The 22,040-nt window shown below is 40.3% G+C and overlaps 1 protein-coding gene across 1 annotated transcript in view; it reads left to right on the plus strand.

Moving 5' to 3' along the window:
• The first annotated feature begins 17,084 nt into the window (after window positions 1–17,084).
• The window catches only part of LOC116505647 (b(0,+)-type amino acid transporter 1-like), a 35,747-nt gene continuing 30,791 nt past the window's right edge, over window positions 17,085–22,040 (plus strand). The window contains exon 1 of the mRNA XM_032212995.1: window positions 17,085–17,840. Within this exon, the coding sequence (XP_032068886.1) occupies window positions 17,085–17,840 (756 nt within the window). The remainder of the gene's footprint in view (window positions 17,841–22,040) is intronic.

Below are 22,040 nucleotides of genomic sequence, written 5' to 3' on the forward strand. Positions count from 1 at the left end.
ATCACATGCTTCAGTGTTGGTGGAGAAGAAGAGAAGGGCTGAGGGAGGGGCTTGCTAGGCTTTTTATAACCTGTTCAGTCTCTGTTTCCTGTTCCTGTGTAAGAAATGTATTCTGATTGGTTGCCAGACTCCCATGGGGTCATGCAGGGGCTACTCTCTAGGCTGTGTTTTGAATCCAGGTTTGGTTGAGTTCTCAGATGCCATGTGGTCAGTTGAGTAAAGTTCCAACATTCCTTCCCCCTGCAGCTGCAGTGGGGAAGTCTTTATTATGTAAAAGGGACTACCCTGCCTTCTCAATGGCCCATTAACAGTGGGGATGGGCAGGAAGCTACAGGCAAGTATTCTGTATTTTAAAACATGTTTCTTTTCACATCCAGAGAAATATTCTGCCTTTTCAATATTTTCTAGGATATTTCATTTTTTCTGGGAAAGGGCTGGATGATAACTTCCCACAGACACCTGGGTAGAAGAAGATGCAGATGAAGTCTTTCAAAGAAATATGCAGCATCCTGAAATCTGTTAAACTTTTAACTTTGTCAAGAGTCAGCAATCCAAGAGATTCTTGTCTTTTCTCACTTTATTTATAAGAAAGTAGAAGAAAAACGGGATGTGCTGTACTGGATCTAGGCCTTACTAACAGGTGGGAAATAGTTGGTAGAAGAATACTGACATCTTGGTGGAAAGTAACCATGTTATGCTTGAATATATGATATCCAGAGGAGAAAGAACCAGAAAGAGTCTGACTAACACATAAGAGTTTAGGATAGCCCGTTCTGATGAACTTTTGAAATAAAATAGGTTTGGATCCAGTGGCCTGAAGCCTAAAGAACAAAAATGACCAGGACGGATGGGAAATTCTGCAGAATTAGATACCAAACCTGTATCACAAACAATCTCCACAAGAAAAAAAAATCAGAAGAAATCAAAAATTAGTATGAATATATGCAGAATTCTTAAATTCTCAAGAAAAAATGGGTACCTTTGAGAAATAGAAAAAGAAGAAATTGTAACTAAATACAAATACAAGAACATCTCTAATAACCATTGCAAGTCATCAGAAAACTTAATGTTTTTGAGTACTCCTGGAAGATTGGTGAAGTCTCAGAGGAATGAAGGAAAAGAATATCCTCACCTTCAAAAGGGGATTAAGAAGGACCCAGACAGTACAGATCTACAAGTTTAATATATCTATTGAACGGATGACCAGGTAGCATATTTGTAAGCATTTAGCGGGCATGCTTCAATTAGTAACATATCATGGCAAACTAACCATACCTCCTTCTTTGAGTCACTAAGGTGTTAGATCAGGGGACTGCCATCAGCTTCATATATTTGTCAAACCTTTCATAAAGTGCCTCATGATAACAACCTTCATAAAATGGTAAAACATGGGCTAGACAGACTTAGGTAGACTCACATTTTACCGAATGACAGCATCGAAAGGTCTCCTTAGAGCAAGGGTGTCAAACTCACGTCCTCACGGTGGCATCATATCATGTATAGGGACTTTCCCCCCCCCTTCGTTAAACTGGGCGTGGCCAGCACACAACGCATCTAGCCTTAGAGGCTCCATTTCAAAATGAAGGGAAGTATCAAATGGACTGCCTCAGAAATGGGTCCCGGCCAGAGGTGGGTTCCTACCAGTTCGTACCTATTCGGTAGAACCGGTTCATCAAATCTACCGAACCGGTTAGAAGAGGTTCCACCAGTGGACCCAGAAAGCAAGCCTAACCTACAGAAGAGGTTCCAAATTTTTTTGAAACCCACCACTGGTCCTTGGATATGATTATTCTACACTATCATGCTCCTATTTATAAAACTCAGTGCCTCTGTGAAAGGTAGACTCTTGTGTTTGTGGTGCAATCAGAACATTGCGTGTGTTGAAGTTGTTTTAACGCAAACCAAAGATGCTTTTTAAAAAACAAGCATACATCATATTCTTATGCATGCCAGTGCTGTGTGTGAGGTAATTTAAGCTGGTTCTGACATGTGTCGTTGGCGTCTTCATATCAGGTCACATGGGCGGCAAGCCACTCCCATCCGGTCACATGGGTGGCAAGCCACTCCCACAAAGGAGGCCACACCCACAGAGTAGGTTCGAACAATTTTTGAAACCCACCACTGGTCCCGGCTCTTTAATATTTTTATCAATGAGTTGAACAAGAGACACTAAAGTATAAAGGGTGACTAATACTTAAGAAGAAAGAAATGAGAAAGAATTTAGCCGTAGGTGGAAGGGAGGTCAAGCGGCTTCCTGACTATCGGAACTATGAGCAGAAGAGGCTCCCATACAACGGAATGAGTTCTGTTTTATTAAAATTTTCAATGAGAGGCTGGATTCTTTTTTTTAAAATTATTATTTTTTATTTACAAACATGTAAAATACACACACATAAAACTTAGACGTACACCACATTTACACAATACAATACGAACAGGAGCTTCCTGTTCTTTCTAGTAGCAATTATCAATCGATACTGCTCACCTTATATTATTTCCCCTTCTATTGTATTTCATTTGGATTTCACCATTCTTTACCCTCTTATTTTACTCATAACTATTATTTTTGACTTTTGTTGTATTCCTTCATTGATCCTTGTTTCTTTCCTCCATCCACTTGTACCATTTATCCCATATCTGGTAGAATTCTGATTCTTCTTTTCCCTGGATTTCTTTAGTTTGTTTGTCCATTTCAGCACAATCCATAACCTTTCTTATTATTTCATCTTTGCTTGGAATTAATTTGTTTTTCCATTTCTGGGCAAAGGCAATCCTTGCCGCTGTAATTATATGTAGTATTAAATACTGGATTTCTTTTTTGTATTTCGCAGACATTATTCCTAATTAAAAAAAAACTTCAGGTTTCCATTCTATTTTAACCCCTTTTATTGCCTCCAGCCAATTTTTGATCCTTTTCCAAAAAAATTTAGCCTCCTCACAAGTCCACCATAAATGGTAATATTTTCCATTTATTGATTCGTGTTTCCAACATTTTGGGGATGTATTTGTTAAGATTTTAGCTACCCTTGTTGGTGCCAGGTGCCATCTGTAAAACATTTTGTACTGGTTTTCCTTGTATGCAACTGATAGTGTCATTTTTAAGTTTGTTCCCCAAAATTTTTCCCATTTGTCTAATTCAATATTATAGCCAAAGTTCTGCGCCCATTTTATCATTTGTTCTTTCACAATTTCATCTTCCATTTTATACTTCAGGAGAAATGTATATATTCTCCCTATCATCTTTCTATCTGAGCTTTGAATAATTTTATCCAATTCGTGTGGTTCTGTTTCGATGTCATATAATTTAGTATCATTATTGTATTTAGTTTTGATTTGAAGGTAGGTTAACTTTCATGTTCTGTTCTGCCAATTCTTCAATTGTTTTTAAATATCCCTGTCTATCAATTAAGTCTCTCTATCTTAGCATTTTGTTCAAATCTATAAAAATTTGGGTGAGTCGTCCTTTCTGTCGGTGATAGCCAATTTGGGATTTTCACATAGTGGATTTTTTTTTTTATTTTGAGCCATTTTTGCAATAACGCTCTTCTGATTAAATGATTTTGAAAGTATTTGTGCGTTTTGTTTTTATCATCCCATAGGAATGTATGCCAGCCTGCTTGCAGATCATGGCCTTCTAAGGTCAGAATTCTTTTATTCTTTAACTCTATCCAGTCCTTCACCAATAGTTATTGTTACTGCTGATGCATATAAATCCCAATTTGGTAGTGCTAAGCCTCCCCTCTCCTTGCTGTCTTGCATTGACTTTAGTTTAATCCTCGGTTTTCGTCCCTGCCAAATGAACCTAGCAGTTATTTTGTTTAATTCTTGAAAGAATGTTTTACCTGGATTAATAGGTGCTGCTTGCAACAGGAATAAGATTCTTGGTAAAATATTCATTTTAATTGTCGCTATACATCCCATGAGTGATAGCTGAATATTTTTCCAATTTTCTAAATCTTTCTTTATTTGTGTCACTAATTTATTATAATTATCATCTTTAATTGTGGAACATTTTGCCGACACCCAGATCCCCAAGTATTTCACTTTCTTAGTTATTTGCATTCTGGTTGCTACTTCCAGTTCCTCTTCTTGCTTTTTTGTCTTATCTGATAGTGACACTCGTGAATCCTGAACCCTTAGCCCAAAGACTTGGACTAAATGATCTCTATTGTTCTATGATTCTACTAGCCTGCTCTTGTTTTTGACTTGCAGCTATTGAAAGATTTACAACTGAGCAGTTGAAGCTCATGAAATCAACTGATTTGCTTCTTGTTTGCCCTAATTCTAAGGCTTACGTAGCACATTAATACTGCAAAAGAACTCTACTTTAGGAAGCAGGTGATTGCTGTGGCTAGAAGATCTGATTTATAAACGTTTGTAATCACCATATGTGTAGCAAGGAACATCTGCTTTTAATATAAATACTACCTTGGCTATCCATGGTGCAAATTTTGCAACTTTATTAATGATCCCTTCACTCTTATTTTCTGTGAACAAATAAAGACAGTGTACTTTTACTTAATGATTCTATAGTGACTGGAGAAGCTTTGTAGCTAAGTCAAAAGATGGATTCTGTGGTTCAGGCTGTAGTCATGAATTTTTCATCACTGATACCACATACTAGCTTGTCCCTTGCATCTCTGTCAGAGTTATGTTCTAATTATAGTTCTGAGAGGTCTGGCTCATACTTGTCTATGTCTTTCAAGGCATTATTTATAAAGTCAGTTTGAAATACTTCTACTGTTTCTTTCTGGCATTGATACAGTAGGCTCCTCATTAAGCTTTACCATATGTAGAAACCTCTGTAATCCTAGAAATGCTTTAATGTAGAACTGTGCTCCCCCTCACCCAAAAAAAAACCTTGGGCAGTAAAGCCATGACTAAGCATTTCATAGGCTCCCTCCCAGCATGCTGCTATTGAGGGAACTGTGAAAGAATTCCATGTACGGCTACCATTATTTAGGAGTGCCATTATTGAGCTTGATTACAAATGTAAGTGTTCCTTTCTTCCTGGTTTGCAAACATTATGTGGAAGCAGAGAAGGAAAAAGTAAAAACTTTCAGAACAGAAGTTGCTGTCACTGCTGTTTAGACATGACACAATACTTGCTCTAAGTAGAAAAGTTATTGTTAGGGGTATCTTATAGAGCTGAGGTGGCGCAGTGGTTAAATGCAGCACTGCAGGCTACTTCAGCTGACTGCAGTTCGGCTGTTCAAATCTCACCGGCTCAGGGTTGACTCAGCCTTCCATCCTTCCGAAGTGGGTAAAATGAGGACCTGGATTGTTGTTGGGGGCAATATGCTGACTCTGTAAACCGCTTAGAGAGGGCTGAAAGCCCTATGAAGCGGTATATAAGTCTAACTGCTATTGCTATTGCTATCTCCATTGGGAAACAGAAAGTAGCGCAGCGGAATGTACAGCTAGAGAGAAGGAACGTTGCTAGTAGAAGAAACACACGAATAGAGTCTCAGACACTGCTAGTAAAAACAAGTAGCTTTACTACTAATAATAGCTTCACAAGCAGTGATAGTAGATATTTGTCCAAACACAATTCAAAGAACAAACAATTGCTTACAGTCACAGTTCACATTCCAGTCATCAAGCGAGCAAGTAGTTATCAAGCATAGGACAAGCAGAGAGAGAGATATATCTTTCCTGACAGCTTAATTACAGCTGATAAGTACATTCACCCATTTAAAGCAACATCAACCATTTGTTATTGTATATGAATCTATATTGCCTATCCAACATAGGAGTATACTCCCAACAGTTATTGCAGATGTAGAGAAGCCTTCCTAACCTGACACCACCAGGTGCTTTGGTCCATAACCCCAACAACACCTGGTATGGGCAGGCTGTACTAATGGGCAAGAATGAATGTTCTAGTGCAGAGGTGTCAAACTTGCAGCCTGCGGGCCAGATGCGTCACGTGCTGGCCCCGCCCCTGCCTAGTTTAGCAAAGGGGGAAAAAGTCCCAATACGTCACATAGCAATAGCAGTTAGACTTATATACCGCTTCATAGGGCTTTCAGCCCTCTCTAAGCGGTTTACAGAGTCAGCATATCGCCCCCACAATCTGGGACCTCATTTTACCCACCTCGGAAGGATGGAAGGCTGAGTCAACCTTTGAGCCGGTGAGATTTGAACCGTCGAACTGCAGATAACACTCAGCTGAAGTGGCCTGCAGTACTGCACCCTAACCACTGCGCCACCTCGGCTCTCATGATGCCACCGTGACAATGTGAGTTTGACATCCCTGCTGTGGAGCATCATTTATAGAGGAAATCAGTCGGTGGAGAATGGCAATTCAGATGAAATCAGAAAGTAAACACAAATAAATGTTTAGATATTAGATGTATGTATTAGCAGTGATGGGATTCAGCCAGTTCGCACCAGTTTGACCAAAACGTTGTTATTTTTTTGCGTAGCTTGGCAAACCGATTGTTCCCACCATTGGTTGGCCCCATCCCACCCCACCCGCCACCAGGGTTGCCATTCAGGATGGGGAGGCTGCCGTGGCATAGCATGGAGCCACACTGATCAGCTGGGAGGTGGCAATGGACCTGCTGAACAGATCAGCTGGGAAGCTGAACAGTCAATTCAGTCAGGCCTTCCAACTTCGTGATATCTCCCCCCCTCCCGAGAAGTTGAAAAGTTTGACTGAACTTTTTTTAAAAAAACTGGTAGTCACATGGTCTTCTTTTGTTGCCCTGCATGCAGGGTAATGGAGCTAGAAAGCAGGTTAGTGAGGAAATGGTGGTTGCTCTAGGATGGAGTGGCAATGAGAATTTTGTATTATGATGGCTCTGGAATGGGGTGGAAGTGAGGATTTTGTATTATGATTGCTTATAAGTAAGTAAGAACCAGTAAAAGAAGAATGGAAAAATCCCTCACTGTAGATCTGCGTTTTCAGTCTTGGCAAGTTTAAGATGGGCAAACCTCATGCTGCATTTGGGAATTCTTGGAATTGAAGTCCATGCACCTTAAAGTTGCTAAAGTTGAGAAGCATGGGTCTACACAACAGTTAGGATTTTCCATTCCTATTTTATTTAGAGTTTGGTGCAATTAAATAAATCAGATGTGGTTTCCTTAACAAATAGTGATTAAAGTGATATGAACCATTACTGGACTTTTTGGGAGAAACTGAAATTAAAAGTTGATCTGGGCTTTGATGATTAGATATGGGATTATGGAAATAATGTAGACAAATGTTAATCTTAGAGTAAGGGTTTGATATATTTTTAACTTATATCTGTACCAAAGAAAGTTGGAAGTTATTCTTTTTTAGTTTTCCTTCTATTCCTCTTTTTTACACTTTCACTCTTTTTCTTTCCTGAGCCTTTTCTTTTTTCAAATCTGTTTTTATTTGTTTATCCCTTAGCTTTGTACTTTTTGATGTATGAAGGATCAAATACTCAACACTATAATTCTACATTCCTTATTTAAGAAATCATATCAAAATTTAGAATGAAATCCACTGGGAGCCATCTCATATAAGGCAGGCTTGGAGTCCCTCTTATTTTCATATGCTAGTGGCTTCCCCGTCAGTGTTCATCAGTTGCTTCACAGTTTTGATTGGTGCCAGGTCTCTACAGCCTCAGGCAGAGAAGGGCTATTCTCTGCACCCCTCCCTCAAATGTTCTTTAAAATAAAGAGTTTCCCAGCATTCCTCCAACATCCAGCAATCTCTGGTTACTCATCCTAAAATGAATCCGCTTTACCTGGAGTTTCAAAATTTGCTGTTTGCTAGGAAGATGTGTAGCTAAAAGTCAGTCTACATTTAGTGTACATCTGACTTTGGGGATATTTCTTCATAACCAAACAAAAGTGTATGTTCTGTGCAGTTAACACCCCTGGTTCCACCACAAAACCGCGTTCGACTAAAGGGCGCTCGACGAAACCGCGTAGCTGACGTCATCATAGCGCGACAACAGCGTGGAGAAAAAAGCACGCTGTAAATGCTAAACCTAAAATTAACCCCTAAACCTAAACCTAACCCCCCCTAAACCTAATCCTAAACCTAACCCTAAACCTAACCCTTAACCTAACCCTAAACCTAACCCTTAACCTAACCCTAAACCTAACCCTTAACCTAACCCTAAACCTAATCCTAACCCTTAACCTAACCCTAAAGCTAACCCTAACCCTTAACCTAACCCTAAACCTAACCCTAAACCTAAACCTTACCTTAACTTGAATCGGCTTGCTTTCAAAGCACTATTTAAAGTGTCCTTCTTTCTCCGCGCTCGCTGTTGTCGCCCTGTTGATGACATCAGCGACGCGGTTTAATCGGGCGCGCTTTAGTCGAGCACGGCTTTGTCGTGCCACGAACACCCCTTGCTTGCTGTATCTGGATGTCACAAAGCAAAGCCCACATTTTGTAATTAACCCCTGCGCCCCGTTTTGACTGGCAGAATGCTGCAGGAGGCTGAATGCTGTTACACCCTTTGGTCATCCTCACCCAGCCACACTCACCCAGTTCTTAGGGCAGAGAACGTGTTGTTATTGAATCCCACCACTGTGTATTAGTAAGTTTCATTTATGTGAAGCCTCCTGGAGAAATCATCTCTTAGTTTGGGATGAGATATCAGTATTTTGATGGTACCCTGATATACCTCTCTAACACATGCCGAGCAGTGATGCAGGAGAAGCCTTCAGCTGGTACTTCAAGGATTGGCCTGTGGAGAAACAAGATGAAGCTCCAAGAAGACTGAGTTGCTATTTTGCTCAGAATCCAACTAGCTCTCTCTTGGCTCCAGTGATGACTTTGGATGGCAGTACAAAAATAAAGTTGAAAGTAAATAAATACATAAATGTAAATGAAATGAAACATAATAGGTCTCATTGTCAATTCATCTAGAATGGCTAGAGTGAAAAGCAAAAGCTCATTGAGTTAAGGCTAATAGAGGGTGATTGTCTTCCTCACAATCTTGTGAAAATCAGAATGAAGAGCAATTATATAACGTGCTCTGTGATCTTTAGAGTAAGAGTGGAATTAAAGAACTATTTAACATCAGCATGAACCATGTTTGTCTTCATAGATACACAGAATGGACCTGCAACCGTGTTGTTGGAGTTCCCCACTGGCCTTCTCAGCCATGCAGAGGTATTTTATTAAGTATCCCATAAACACCAAACAGCACTTAATACTTGAATTGGAGACCATTGCCCTGAGCAGAGAGGAAATAAAGACAAAACATCATGGAAACAGTCAAACCACTTCCATAGAAATGCCAAGAAAACAACAGAGGTGTGTCCATGGCATTACCAAGGATCAAGCTTGACTGGAGGAAGTTTGGTTCACCGACAAAAGGGCGACCGACAAAAGCGTGCCCGACTAAACCGCGGTGACAAAACCGCGAGTTCTAAACTGCGCCGACAAATGAGCGCTGAAGCGCACCGACAACAGCGCACTGACAGAAGCGCGCTGTAAACCTAAACCTAAACCTAAACCTAACCCTTACCTTAACTTAAAACGCGCTTCTGTCGGCGGCACATTGATGACATCGCGGCACGCGTTGACTTCATGGTTTTAGCGCCACGGTTTTGTCAGCACAGTTTTGTCGTGCACGCATTTGTCAGGTGACGGGAAGTTTCACTGCCTGTTTTCCAAGTGTTCTTCTGCATCCATACATTTTCTTAATCATTAGTTAATTGAAGTCTTCACTGAGCTGTTTTTTACTAGATCTTCCATCTTGTATTGTTTAGTTTGGGTTTGTTTCCTTAATTTTTTTACTTCTGTAAAATGTAGGGTTTCCACCTGTCTTCTAATGATAGCTCTCCTTGTATAAAGATTGTATAATTTTGTGCTACGGTTCTTCATTGGTACAATTCTCCTTTGAACAAGAAGTTTTCCATGACTGCCTTTATCAGCTATTTAAAAAAAAAGCATTTAACAACCTCTTGCCCTTTTGTGATAATTCATATCAGCTGTTTAAGGTAGCGGTCTTTCTCTGCCCAATGGTAAAATGTAAACCTTTCTGGTTTATGCTCCTTCTCTGTAAAGTACTAATCCTGCAGAGCACATGGAAGCAGTCTCTGAGAGCTATGGGCAACCTGCAGACATTTCATAAAATAAAGCTTTTGCTATTTAAAGGCCAGTAGATGGCAATAGGGGTTCATTTCAAAAAAAGAAGTTAGATGCAGAAATCCAGTTCCAGAAACACTACAGAATGTACCCATCTGGTTTCCAGAATTAGCTGTACTAGAAGTGGGAGTTTCTCTCCTGCCTGTGTTTCTGTTGTGCCTTTATTAAGAATCACTAAAGGTCAGATGCCACCCACTGTCTTCATTAAAGAGTTATGTCATGGGATATATCCATTCTCTTCTAAAGCATGGCTGCATAGCTCATCTTACTTCTACTCTGTATCAAGATGATAGGCCCGCTCATAATTGTCCCTAAAAATGACACTGATATGTATGTCCCATACAGACTTTTCTAAAGCAAAACCTTCCTTGCTTAGATATCTTTATATTAAGGCTTCATGATCTTTTTGTTTGTTTACATTATTCATTTTTCTTATTGCTGATTAGTGGAGACTTGTGACCCTTTATAGAAAAAAGGCTTTCATGCTAAGTCTAAACTTGTCTGGTTTATAAAACTTTAACCTTGTAATTTAGCTTGTCATGTAAAGTCAACAATTGTGTCTTATTGAATAAACCGTGGCTAAGCAAATCATGGCTTAGTAGTGTAATATGTGAACTCAATTAATATATGTATTGATTGCCTTTTCTGTATCCAGTAGTTCCAACTTTTAAGGAGGATAAAATTATACATTCATTTGTCCAAATACAAGACAATTTATTTCAGAATATACAGCAATCTATTCAGTGAAGAACAAAATAGAAAAGAGGGCAGGCACTGAATGTTATTGACCTCTACTATAACTTGGGAGAATATTTCAGGTACCCATAAGAAACAAAAATAACATTGTGTTAACCCAACACTTTTCAGAAAGTTCTTTAATCAAGAGTAGGGTGCTTGCTAGCTAATACATTTTAGGTAGAAGTTGCCAATATAGTGATTTTGATAAAACAATTTTCTGAAATAAGTAGGGTTTCTGTGCAGTAATGAACAAGAACACTGAATGACAAGTCTATATAACCACAGCCACAGATTTGTTTCAATTTTATTTGTTTTAAAAACGAGTTCAACATGTTCAGAAAAAAAAATCTGTACCCATGTAGATTAGCCATGACCAGTGGGCACTGCTACAAAATGTTGCAAGTGCTTCTTAACTCTGAAATGGTTAAGCCAACAAAGGAGAATATTTGTTCTTGAAATATGGTGTCCTTGGTTCTCTCTGAGCGTGGTTGTTTTTTTGCAGAAGTTTCATTACCCAAACTAGGTAACATCATCAGTGCTCACTTGTTGGTAATCTTCAACCAAACTGGCAAAAAAAGACTTGGAACGGGCCCGGCAGTGTCCACATGGACGCACGCAGTGCACACATGCGTCTTAGCACCTCTGGGATGCTCCAGCTGCTCAGCGGAGCATCGCACAGGCGCTGTACGCACTGTGTGTGCGCGCAGAAGCCCAGAAGCCTTAAAAGACCGGTAAGGAGCTCAGGCGGGTGGTTGGGCCCTCCGGAGCACCATACCGGAACGGTATCTGGTGCTCCGGGCAGGCTCTGGTACGCTCGTACCGGGGCGTACCGCCTGCATCACACTACTGCCTCACAGCATTTTTTTTCTCAAATAAATGACAACTAAGGGTTTTCTGAGGTATCGTTCAGTATAAGAGGATTAGTATGAATCTTCATATCCATAGTTTCTCTCTGATGAATCTTGCATTTTATTTTCAGGGCTTCCAGAACAGTACACCAGCCCTGGGCAAACTATGAGGTGGATGCAGTTTTAATAGGGAAAAGAGAGAAGCCAGCAATCCCTTTTAGCCTACTGGCTAGAGATATATTCTTTATCTTCCATGCTTAGAAGTGAGAATCATTGTTTTATAGTTCAGTGGAACTGCCCATACTATTGACAGCCAAACAAGGTAAGAGCCACAAGGCAACACACATTTTGCATGTCAGCTTAAAGGGAAAATGTAAAAAACCCAGAACCTAAAAATCCAAAAAGCCCAAGTAAGACTGCTTATTTGCAGCAACCCTGGAAATCTAGCTGGCTACCAGGATAAATGAAAACAAAATAGTCAAGAAAAAGAATATCTTAGAGGATGACATGGCTGATTGGCTGGAACACTGGATAACTTCACACCATATTGTAAACTTGCTTTGCTGGTCCCTGGAATGCCAAACATGAGTTTAAATATTAATCCGCTTTATATTCCTGTAATATAGCCCAGGCAAATATGCCCAGGATGTTGAAGGAATACTGGAAGAGAAACTTGGCCTTTAACAGAAGCTTCTCATTTGGCCCTATAAATACTTTACAATTCTTGGCCAATCATTGCAAAAGATAGCTTCAAAAGATAGCTTCGTCTTGAAGTTCTGTATAGGAAGACTATCATTCTGTGAGACTCACCGCAATCTTATATTTCCACAAACATTATTAGGCTGGGTAAGGAAAGTAAGATATAGATCAACCACCGATTTTGGTTAGCTTGTTTGGAGTAGCTTTCCAGGATCTCTGGTATAACTGCTGCTCGTGGTACCTAATCCGTTATCTGCAAATGCCAGAATGAAACCAGGCCTTTAGCTTTGCTGTGAAACATTCCCTTTGACCCACATCATGGTGTCTTCCATCAACAACAGGGTTACCTTTGCAAGCAAGGAAGTACAGCCAAAAAGTGGTTCACCTGATTTTGGCTTAATGTGATATCTATATATTTCTTGACCTTATTATATAACACAAATAGCCCGATTAGCATTTAGTGGTTCTAGCAGGGATGCCTGTGTAAAAATAACCAGTTTGAAGGCACTGGATACAAGGTTCCTGGTATCCTATGAATTCTTGTGGAAAGAAAATGCTGGCGAAGTTTCATGATACCACCAATCTCTTTTTATTAGCTAAGCAACCAGCAGTAGCGATGAAAAGAGAAAGAGAAAACGAGAGTAGAAAGAAAAGGTTACTAAAAACAGTATTGCAAGCACTGATTCAGAAGACGGCTTAGAATCTTTATTCACTCATCCTGCCCCTTCCTTTCCAAATCCATAATTCTTTTTATCCAACTTAAATCTTTCTATTAGCTGAACAAAAGGAAATCTGTTCTGACCCCCCCTCGTCCCACACCAACACACTCCAAGCCAAAGATACTTTATGAGAATTTATTAACAGACAGACAGGTCCTTGGCAACAATCCAACACAGATAAGCCTCGGCAGCAATCCAGCCTGCCAGGCTCACAGTACTGTTCTTCAACATTCGTTCATGCGTTGACTTCTGCAAAAGAGGTGTGTGCACAAGTCTGGAGAGGAGCCTAATTACCAGCAGCTGAGTGCAATTACTTCCTGTAACTGTACAACTGTTCCTTATGCCTATTAGCTCTCCAGTGCCGGGCATCCAGGAACAACTCACTGCTGTCATCAGTATCACACTCCCTTGTCTCCTCCCCACCGGTCCAAGACTCAGGCGCCTCCTGGTGGTCAACCAGCCTCTCTGCGCCTGCTCGGAGTCGGAACCCTGTCCAGGGTCCTCCACATCCTCTAGAGCCGACTCATAGGGCCCCTCGCTGTCGGAGTCTGGTGGCAGCTCCAACGGCTCCTGCTGGGCCACAAAATCAATGGCATGTAAAGCCTTCCAAAATCTTCTCTTGGTTTTTTTTTAAGTTATGCACCCCTTGAGAAAAATTCAGCAAGTCGTTTTTGTTTAGCTATCATTTCTCTTCTAAAAACGGATTCAGGGACTGCCAAACATAAAAGAATTTTAGGAAACAATTTTTCCTTATAACTCTTCCAAATTCTCAATATGGTGTATCTGATAAAATGATTTTTTTTAAAATCTACATTCACCGGAAAGATCTCAAATAGCGAGCAGTTGATTTAAAGCTGCAAGCACACTTTCCAGCCTACCCAGAAATACCTTCTTGAGCTTCTCTGAACATCCTCTCCAACCATCTGGACATCTCAATCGCATAATAATCCCAACATCCAGCAGGTGCTTCTCCTTAGTCAGATTTGATGCCCTCCCAACAGCTGCTACTGAAGGAAGATACCAAAAAAATCCCCTTTGAACAGAGGCTGTTTCTTATGTAGTGGAGGAATAATTGAATCAATGGAACATGCTATTCTCTATTGCCCTCTCCATCCAGGGGCTTGTTAACAATTATTATTTCTACTCTTTATTAAATATCCTGAACAGTCCAATCTGTTTTATCTCAAGATGCTATTATTGCATCAATCTGATTTTATTTCTTTGACCATAGTCAAGTACTGTTCCCTAATCTGCACAGTACATATAGCATTAACCCTAACCCTTTTTAGATATTTTAGAATAACTACATTTTTCTTAATTGACTTTTGTATTTTATTTGCTGGTCTATGACTGAATAAAGATTTGATTGAGTCATATTTTAAACCAACATCTAGTTCTCTATCTTAAAACCTGCTGGCACAACAAAACATTTCAGTTTTTTCATCAAAGAATCAATCCCTTTCAGGGGATCCTATAAAATCAAAATCAAATCATCAGCAAAAGCTCCCAATTTAAAGGTCATTTTTTTTTATTTTTAAGCCCATTATCTTCTCATCTTGTCTAATATCTCTGTTAAAAGCTTTACAAACCAAAATAAACAACAAAGGGGGCAGAGGACAACCTTGTCTTGTCTCTCTTCTGAATATCACATGGTTTAATCAATTCACTGTTAACTATAATTTGAGCCTTTGGGGATGTACATATCATTGATTTGATTCTGGGAAGAAGTTCTAACTGAAGTCTGATGTGATTTTATGCACTAAGACCTTGTCCAACTGTCCCACCATCTGTTCCTCTTCCTAGCTTAACAAATCAACTAATGCCTGAATAAACATTTTTCTTATGTTTTCAAAAGAGTTCTGATTAGAATAACCCTAAACCTCAAAGTTCCTTCTCTCTGAGTTCCAACAGAGCCAAATTTGCCCTGCCAAATTGTCCAGTCCTCTCCTCACATCCCTAATTTCTGATTTTTTTCTCTCTAAAAGTTCCATCCTGTCCAATGGTGGGATTCATTTTTTTTACTACCAGTTCTGTGGGTGTGGCTTGGTGGGCGTGTCAGGGGAAGGATACTGTAAAATCTCCATTCCCTCCCCACTCCAGGGGAAGGTTATTGAGAAATCCCCATTTCCTCCAGATCAGCTGGGACTCGGGAGGCAAAGAATAGATGGGGGCAGGGCCAGTCAGAGGTGGTATTTACCAGTTCTCCGAACTACTCAAAATTTCCACTACCGGCTCTCCAGAACTGATCAGAACCTGTTGAATACCACCTCTGATCCTGTCATTAAATTGTTTAATTTCCACTGAAATCTTATCCAGTCTTTAAAAAAAGACTTTCAAAGTCTTAAACTAAACTTCTAAAGATTGTGCTAATGTTGTACCCAAGAGATCAAATAATCATATCCTTAAGGGACAGTGGAAGCTGCTGCTCATCTCTAAACCTTGATCTTGATACCCCTATGTGGAGCCATGGTCTATATCGTACACTGCTGGCAAAAGATTTATTAACAGACTTTAATTCAAAGGAGGCTGTCCTTGTTTATAAATCCAGCCAAACGATAGGAAGAACAAGCAGAGGAATTTGATGCTCCAATCTGAAGAACATAGATTCATCAAATAATACTCTTTCAAAAATAAAATAAAAAATCAACTTAATTCTGTTTAGATGCTCTGAGTCTCTTTCGTTTCCAAGTTTTGGCAACTCAGACAAATATAAGAAAAAATTATTAACACTTCAATATAAATATAGCTCCAGAAACAAAGTCTCTAAACAGAAGTATTCATTTGTTCCAAAGAAAGTTTCTCTTTAACTACAAAGATGAATCCATTAAAAAGTGATTTAGAAATGAATTAGGTCAGTTCTAGGGTTCATTAAGTTGGCTACATCACAGCTGTGAATTTTATGGAAACCCTTGCACTTGGGGAGGGAGGGAGGGAGAGAGAGAGAGAGAGAGAGAGAGAGAGAGAGAGAGAGAGAGAGAGAGGGAGCACCCTGACACTCTTCTCAAAATTTTGTTTCTACAATCTACTTGCAAGGAATGACAGTCAAGGCTTCAAATGTGTCAATTCCGGTTTTCTCTTTAAATCCAAAGGAAGAGACGGGGCACCCTTGCTGTGCAGGGAGCAAAACAAGCTGTCTCATCATCTCCAAGATTAGAACACTGGAGAGATCTAAGCTGCCATTTTCATCACCGGAAGCTGTTTGCTTGGGCATTTTTCCATAGACAACCGAACCAACTAACATCCCATTCATTAGCATCAATGGGTCTGCCATAAGAAAACTTTTTCCAGTCATAGTGTGAGTCGGAACCTCAAAAATAAGGTGTCACAAGAACTGGAACCCTTTGCATAAGACACCCATGAAATACACATTTTTCTCCACCACAACCTGAAACACTATGCTATTGTCGCATTCCCTATTATCTACAATGTGGTGGCACACATCCCTGATATAAGGAAGCAAGCGTGGGCGGAATCTATCCCTTTCTACCACCAAGGTACATCCTCACTTCCCCTAAATAACTTCCCTTTTGTTATCCATTTTATGACAGTCATAACACTCTTAGAGTATTACATAAACCATCTAACAGAAAATGATAGATATTTTTAAAAGCATAACACATATGGGACTCGAGTAAAAATAGGTAATATTGAAAGCTACTTTGTACAGGGTCAAAGCTATTTGCAACTCAGAGACAGCCAGATTATCTCGATGGCTTGCTGTTAAACTAAAGCAGATATTTTGGAGGTGATCTGGCTGAATATTGTGACGAACATTCCAAAAAGCAACACTTTGCCACTCACCAATATCTAAACTTCATTCTTGGAAGTCACCAGTAATTTTACTTTAGCTGGAATGTCAAAATTGGAGGATTTCTTTTATACTAAATGTGGGAAGACACTCAGTACCTGCAATCATTAACGTAACTCAAAGTGTGAATTCTAATTTATTCCTTGCAATGGACAGACTTGCTCCACTCTACTGGAGAAACAAGCATGGCAAGTCCTACCATAGGGAAGAGCAGAAGCAACCTCCAAAACTCAGCTGCTCAGCAGAGTGAGATGGCAGAGAACTTGACTTTGAAGCAAGAAATTGGCTTAACCAGCGCCATCTCACTCGTAGCTGGAACTATGATCGGATCAGGTATTTTTATGTCACCAGAATGGGTACTGCATAACATTGGGAGCCCTGGTGGTAGTCTCATTATCTGGGCAGCCTGTGGTGTGGTGGTCATCTTTGGAGCTCTGTCCTATGCTGAGTTGGGAATTTTAATCAAAGAATCTGGAGGTGACTACATTTACATCCTGAGGACTTTTGGGTCCCTTCCAGCTTTCCTTTTTGCATTCACCTCAATCATTGTGGTAAGGCCTGCCGGCGTGGCAGCAGTCTCACTCAGCTTTGCAGAGTATGTTCTGGTGCCATTTTATTCTGGCTGCCCACCTCCGCAGGTCATAATCAAATGCACTGCTATAAGCTGCATCCTCTTCCTGACATTGGTCAACTGCCTCAGTGTCAGGCTAGCGACGTCCATGATGAACATATTTACGGCTGCCAAGTTCTTGGCACTATTGGTCATCGCAGTGGGAGGACTAGTGCTGCTTGCCCAGGGACAAACCCACAGTTTCCAAGATGCCTTTCAAAACACCAATATGGAGGCTGGAGCTATTGGAATTGCATTTTATCAAGGTCTCTGGTCTTTTGATGGATGGAACGTCTTGAACTCGGTGACTGAAGAAATTAAAAAACCTGACGTGAGTGACGACTGCTTTTAATTTTTTTAAATAGATTAATACATTAACTTATGGATGATACCTGAATTGTGATTTTATTTTGACATTTTATAGATAGTTGGTTTAGATCTGCAGATTTGACACTCAGGGTGATCATATGATCCCAATTTTCTGGAAATTGTATGTACAGGTCATTTCTGCCTGTTTGGCTTAGGTTCCCAGCTTTCATTAAAGAAACTAAAAAGTAGAAGTTACTGACTAGTAGAACTAGTGGCATGATATTGTTCTGATAAGGCTTGACAGACATGTACTGTATAGGTAGGAAAACAAGAGACTTAACAATGTCACTATCTTAAATCAGAATTCCTAGGCTTCTTTCTGTTAGAGATTTGTGTCCAGCAGGAATGCTTGTTAGAAAATATGCTCCTGAGCATACCATATTTCCCTGAAAATAAGACAGGATCTTATTTTCTTTTGACTCTCAAAATAATCACTTGAGCTTATTTTTGGGGCAGTCTTATTATTTTTTAGGTACAGGAGGTGGCGAGCGTGGTCACCTCATGGCTGCTGTTGTGTTGCAATATTTTCAGAGAGGGCTTATTTTAGCACATGCGCTCAAAAGCCCAATTGGGCTTATTATCCAGGTAGGTTTTATTTTCAGGGAAACAGGGGGATATAGAATGGTAAAAGAATGCTAAGTAATTAGGTGGTATCAGGTTTCATTTAAAAGGAAATACTTTTAATATAGTTGTCTTGGATGCAAAGAATAGTCTTTATCTAGATCAGTGTTTCTCAACCTTGGCAACTTGAAGATGTCCGGACTTCAACTCCCAGAATTCCCCAGCCAGCATTCGCTGGCTGGGGAATTCTGGGAGTTGAAGTCCGGACATCTTCAAGTTGCTAAGGTTGAGAAACACTGATCTAGATATTACTGTAGCTCTATAATTCAACATTTCTAAATTAGTGGAAGTTCCATGGGTAACCCTGTTCTCTGCATCCAATAAATGTTGCCTTGATGAATTGATCCAAGTATCACATTTGCATCATATTAGAACACATGGAATACAATGCACGTAACATTAGGTCACCCAGCCTTATGGAACTGACATGTGGTAATCCTGTTTCCTCTTCTATATTAGCACAATGAAATGCTGGAAAATGCTGCAATTTCAAAAGAGGCTTTCCTAGGCTAATAACTAGAATTGAGATGGGGGGGGCGATATATCTCTGTATTTAGGGCGCAGCAAAAATTCAAGCATGGCGTTCTTTCAAAAGCTCATCCATTTTTAGGCTTGCTTGAGATTTAAAAAAAAGACAGGACTGCTTTAATGAATTAAATGCCACTTGTTAAAGTTGAAGCCATCAAACGGCCAACAGCTTAAACTTTGTGATACTTAGAAAAATGGCTGCAGTTATGTTGCACACAGTTGCCTTTTAATTTTCTTTTGCAGTTATATAAATGTAATTAGTGTAAAGTTCTGTTCAGATTAATAAGACATCCAACAGCATCCATGGGGAGATTAAAAAAACCCTCAAGATGGCAATTATAGCATGTAATTATAGAAGAGCAGGTGGAGCTGGGGACAGAGTTAAACATGTCATAAGCTTAGAGTACACATGTTGCCACAAGCGATCCAAGTCCAAGTCCCCTTGAATTTCTTTGACCATTTTCTAATGCCAATTTAATGCTGGCCATTAATTGACTAGATTCTTATGTATAAGCTTGAAGAAATTTCCTGTGCTTCAGCTTAACATATTTTTTGGAACCTTTGTATCTGACAGCAATTGAAGCCTATTTGTAAATATGTGACACTGCTGTAAATCAAATAACTTTTTCACAGCCTTTAGACATGAAAGATGTCGACTCTACAATTTTGCATATACAAGTGTCAATTATATGATTTTCCTTGTAAGAAGGAGTGATGTCAGCCTTTTGGCTAAACCAAACCTAGAAACACACTCTAATGAAGTATAATGAATGAGACTTCATTAAGATAAGCTTTAATGAGGAAATCTTGCAAGGCTGATTGTGAGTTACTTTCTTATCTCTTATATCCTGTCTAAGTGGTGGCCCTTGCAGGGCCTCTGCAGGTACCTGATTATAATTTGAGTACTTGGCAACCAGCCCACATTTAAAACTGCATGGATGCTTCAACTCTCCCCCCCCCAACTGCCTTCCCTCCTTCCTCCCAATCTCTGCCCTTTTAGCTACTCTGCATTCCACTGTTGCTCTGCTGCACTTGCTGTCCTGCCCCCCCCTTCCCCCCCCCCCCCCCGTATCATACCACTCCTGCTACAGCCAACCTGTCATCCCTCATCAGTAGCAGGAGAAAGAAGATGGCAAAAATCATCTGGGGCAGCATGCTATAGCCGATTGACAGAGTACAGGAAGGTGAGGAGGCAGGGCAGAGTGAGGCAAGTGGGGACAATAGGGGTGATGGAAGGCACAGTGGCAGTGGATTGCAGGAGAGACAAAACAGCAGAGATAGGAGAGATAGGTAGGTGAGGTGAGTTGGAGCATAAGTGAGCACAGCTGGGCAGGAGAAGTGTCCTCACCTAATAACAGTGTGGTTCTGGCATAACAATAGTGTACAAGACTACTGAAATGGCTGTCACTAAGCAGTGGGATCACATGCTCTTTTGCCTAATGGTACATTGCTTAGCAGTGAAAATTTTAGTCCTAATAAAGGATGCTAAGTGAGGACTTTCCATGACCTGAGGAATGTTTAAGCCCTTTTTGTTTATATCCTGGCTCTTGTCTATTTCTTTCAAGGCCATCTCCCTGTGTTATTCTACACCACCTTCTCCATTAGCCTCAGTCTTCCTTCTCGTGTGCAGAGAAAATCTGAGGCCAGAATCCTGGGAACAAACTATCAATTTATTTCTCTCTTCTGCCATTAGCCCTTTCCTGAAATCACTAGACAAGTCCTATAACACAGTGGTTTTAAAAAATAGACTTTCCCCTCAATCCTAAATGAAATTAATCACATCAGAAAAGGGACTAGGAAAATAGTGAGGTTGCATCTGAAGGCTCTATAGCAGGGCTCTCAAACCTGTGGCCCGTGGGCCAGATGTGTCACGTGCTGGCCACGGTTTAGTGAAGGGGGGGAAGTCACGATACGTCATGCGATGACGCCGTGACAACACAAGTTTGACACCCCTGTTCTAGAGTAGGAAGTATTGTCTTGGCAGCTCACTGCAACAGAAAGCAAGATTGTCCCAGAGTTTTCTTTAACAGAATTTATTGAAAGGCAATGGAAAATTTTATAATTGGTTTTAGTTTGGTTTATCTCAGAGATTGCTAAGATACAGATAGTCCTTGGGTTCCGACGATTCATTAAATGACTGCTCAGTTAAGCAATTTAGGACTGGTCTGAGAAGCAGCCATTGCAGCATTCCCATGGTCATGTTATCATGATTCAGGCACTTGGGCACCAGCTCACAATTATGACGGTTGCACTATTCCCATAGTTGATATCTGTGACTTTCTCTGATGGCTTCCCACAATGGGAAAGTTAGTAGGAAGTTGCAAGTCACTCCTGCTGCTTTATTGCCTGTCCATCCCTGTGCTCTTTAGTGTCAGGCCCTAGTACCCAACCACCTCCCTATGTGCCATAGTGCCTATCTATGACACTCATCCATAGCTCTGCCTATTTCTCTGGGACTCTACCACAGTGGCGCAGTGGTTAGAGTGCAGTACTGCAGGCTACTTGTGTTGACTGCCGGCTGCCTGCAATTTGGAAGTTCAAATCTCACCAGGCTCAAGGTTGACTCAGCCTTCTATCCATTCGAGGTTGGTAAAATGAGGACTCAGATTTTTGGGGGAAATATGCTATCTCTGTAAACCGCTTAGAGAGGGCTATAAAGCACTGTAAAGCATTATAATAAGTCTAAGTGCTATTGCTATTGCTACCTCATCCCATATTACTCCTCATGCATGAGGTCCTCACTTAACAACCCACAAAGTTGTCAAAGTCTGGAATGCTCTACCTGATTCATTGTCTCAGCTACAAATTTTCACAGTTTTAGTCATAAATTAACTTCCGTGGACCTCACTTCATAGTTAAGAGGTGGGTAAAGGTGGCGTGCACAAGTGCACTCACGGGCCTCTCACCCCTGCCATTGTATTATTATATTATGTCTATTTTCATTTCTGTTTGACAAATTACAATAAATAAAAAATAATATATATCCCACAGGTTGCTCACCCCTGGACAGGTG

This window comes from Thamnophis elegans, chromosome 3, assembly GCF_009769535.1.
Source record: "Thamnophis elegans isolate rThaEle1 chromosome 3, rThaEle1.pri, whole genome shotgun sequence".
Classification (NCBI taxonomy): domain Eukaryota; kingdom Metazoa; phylum Chordata; class Lepidosauria; order Squamata; family Colubridae; genus Thamnophis; species Thamnophis elegans.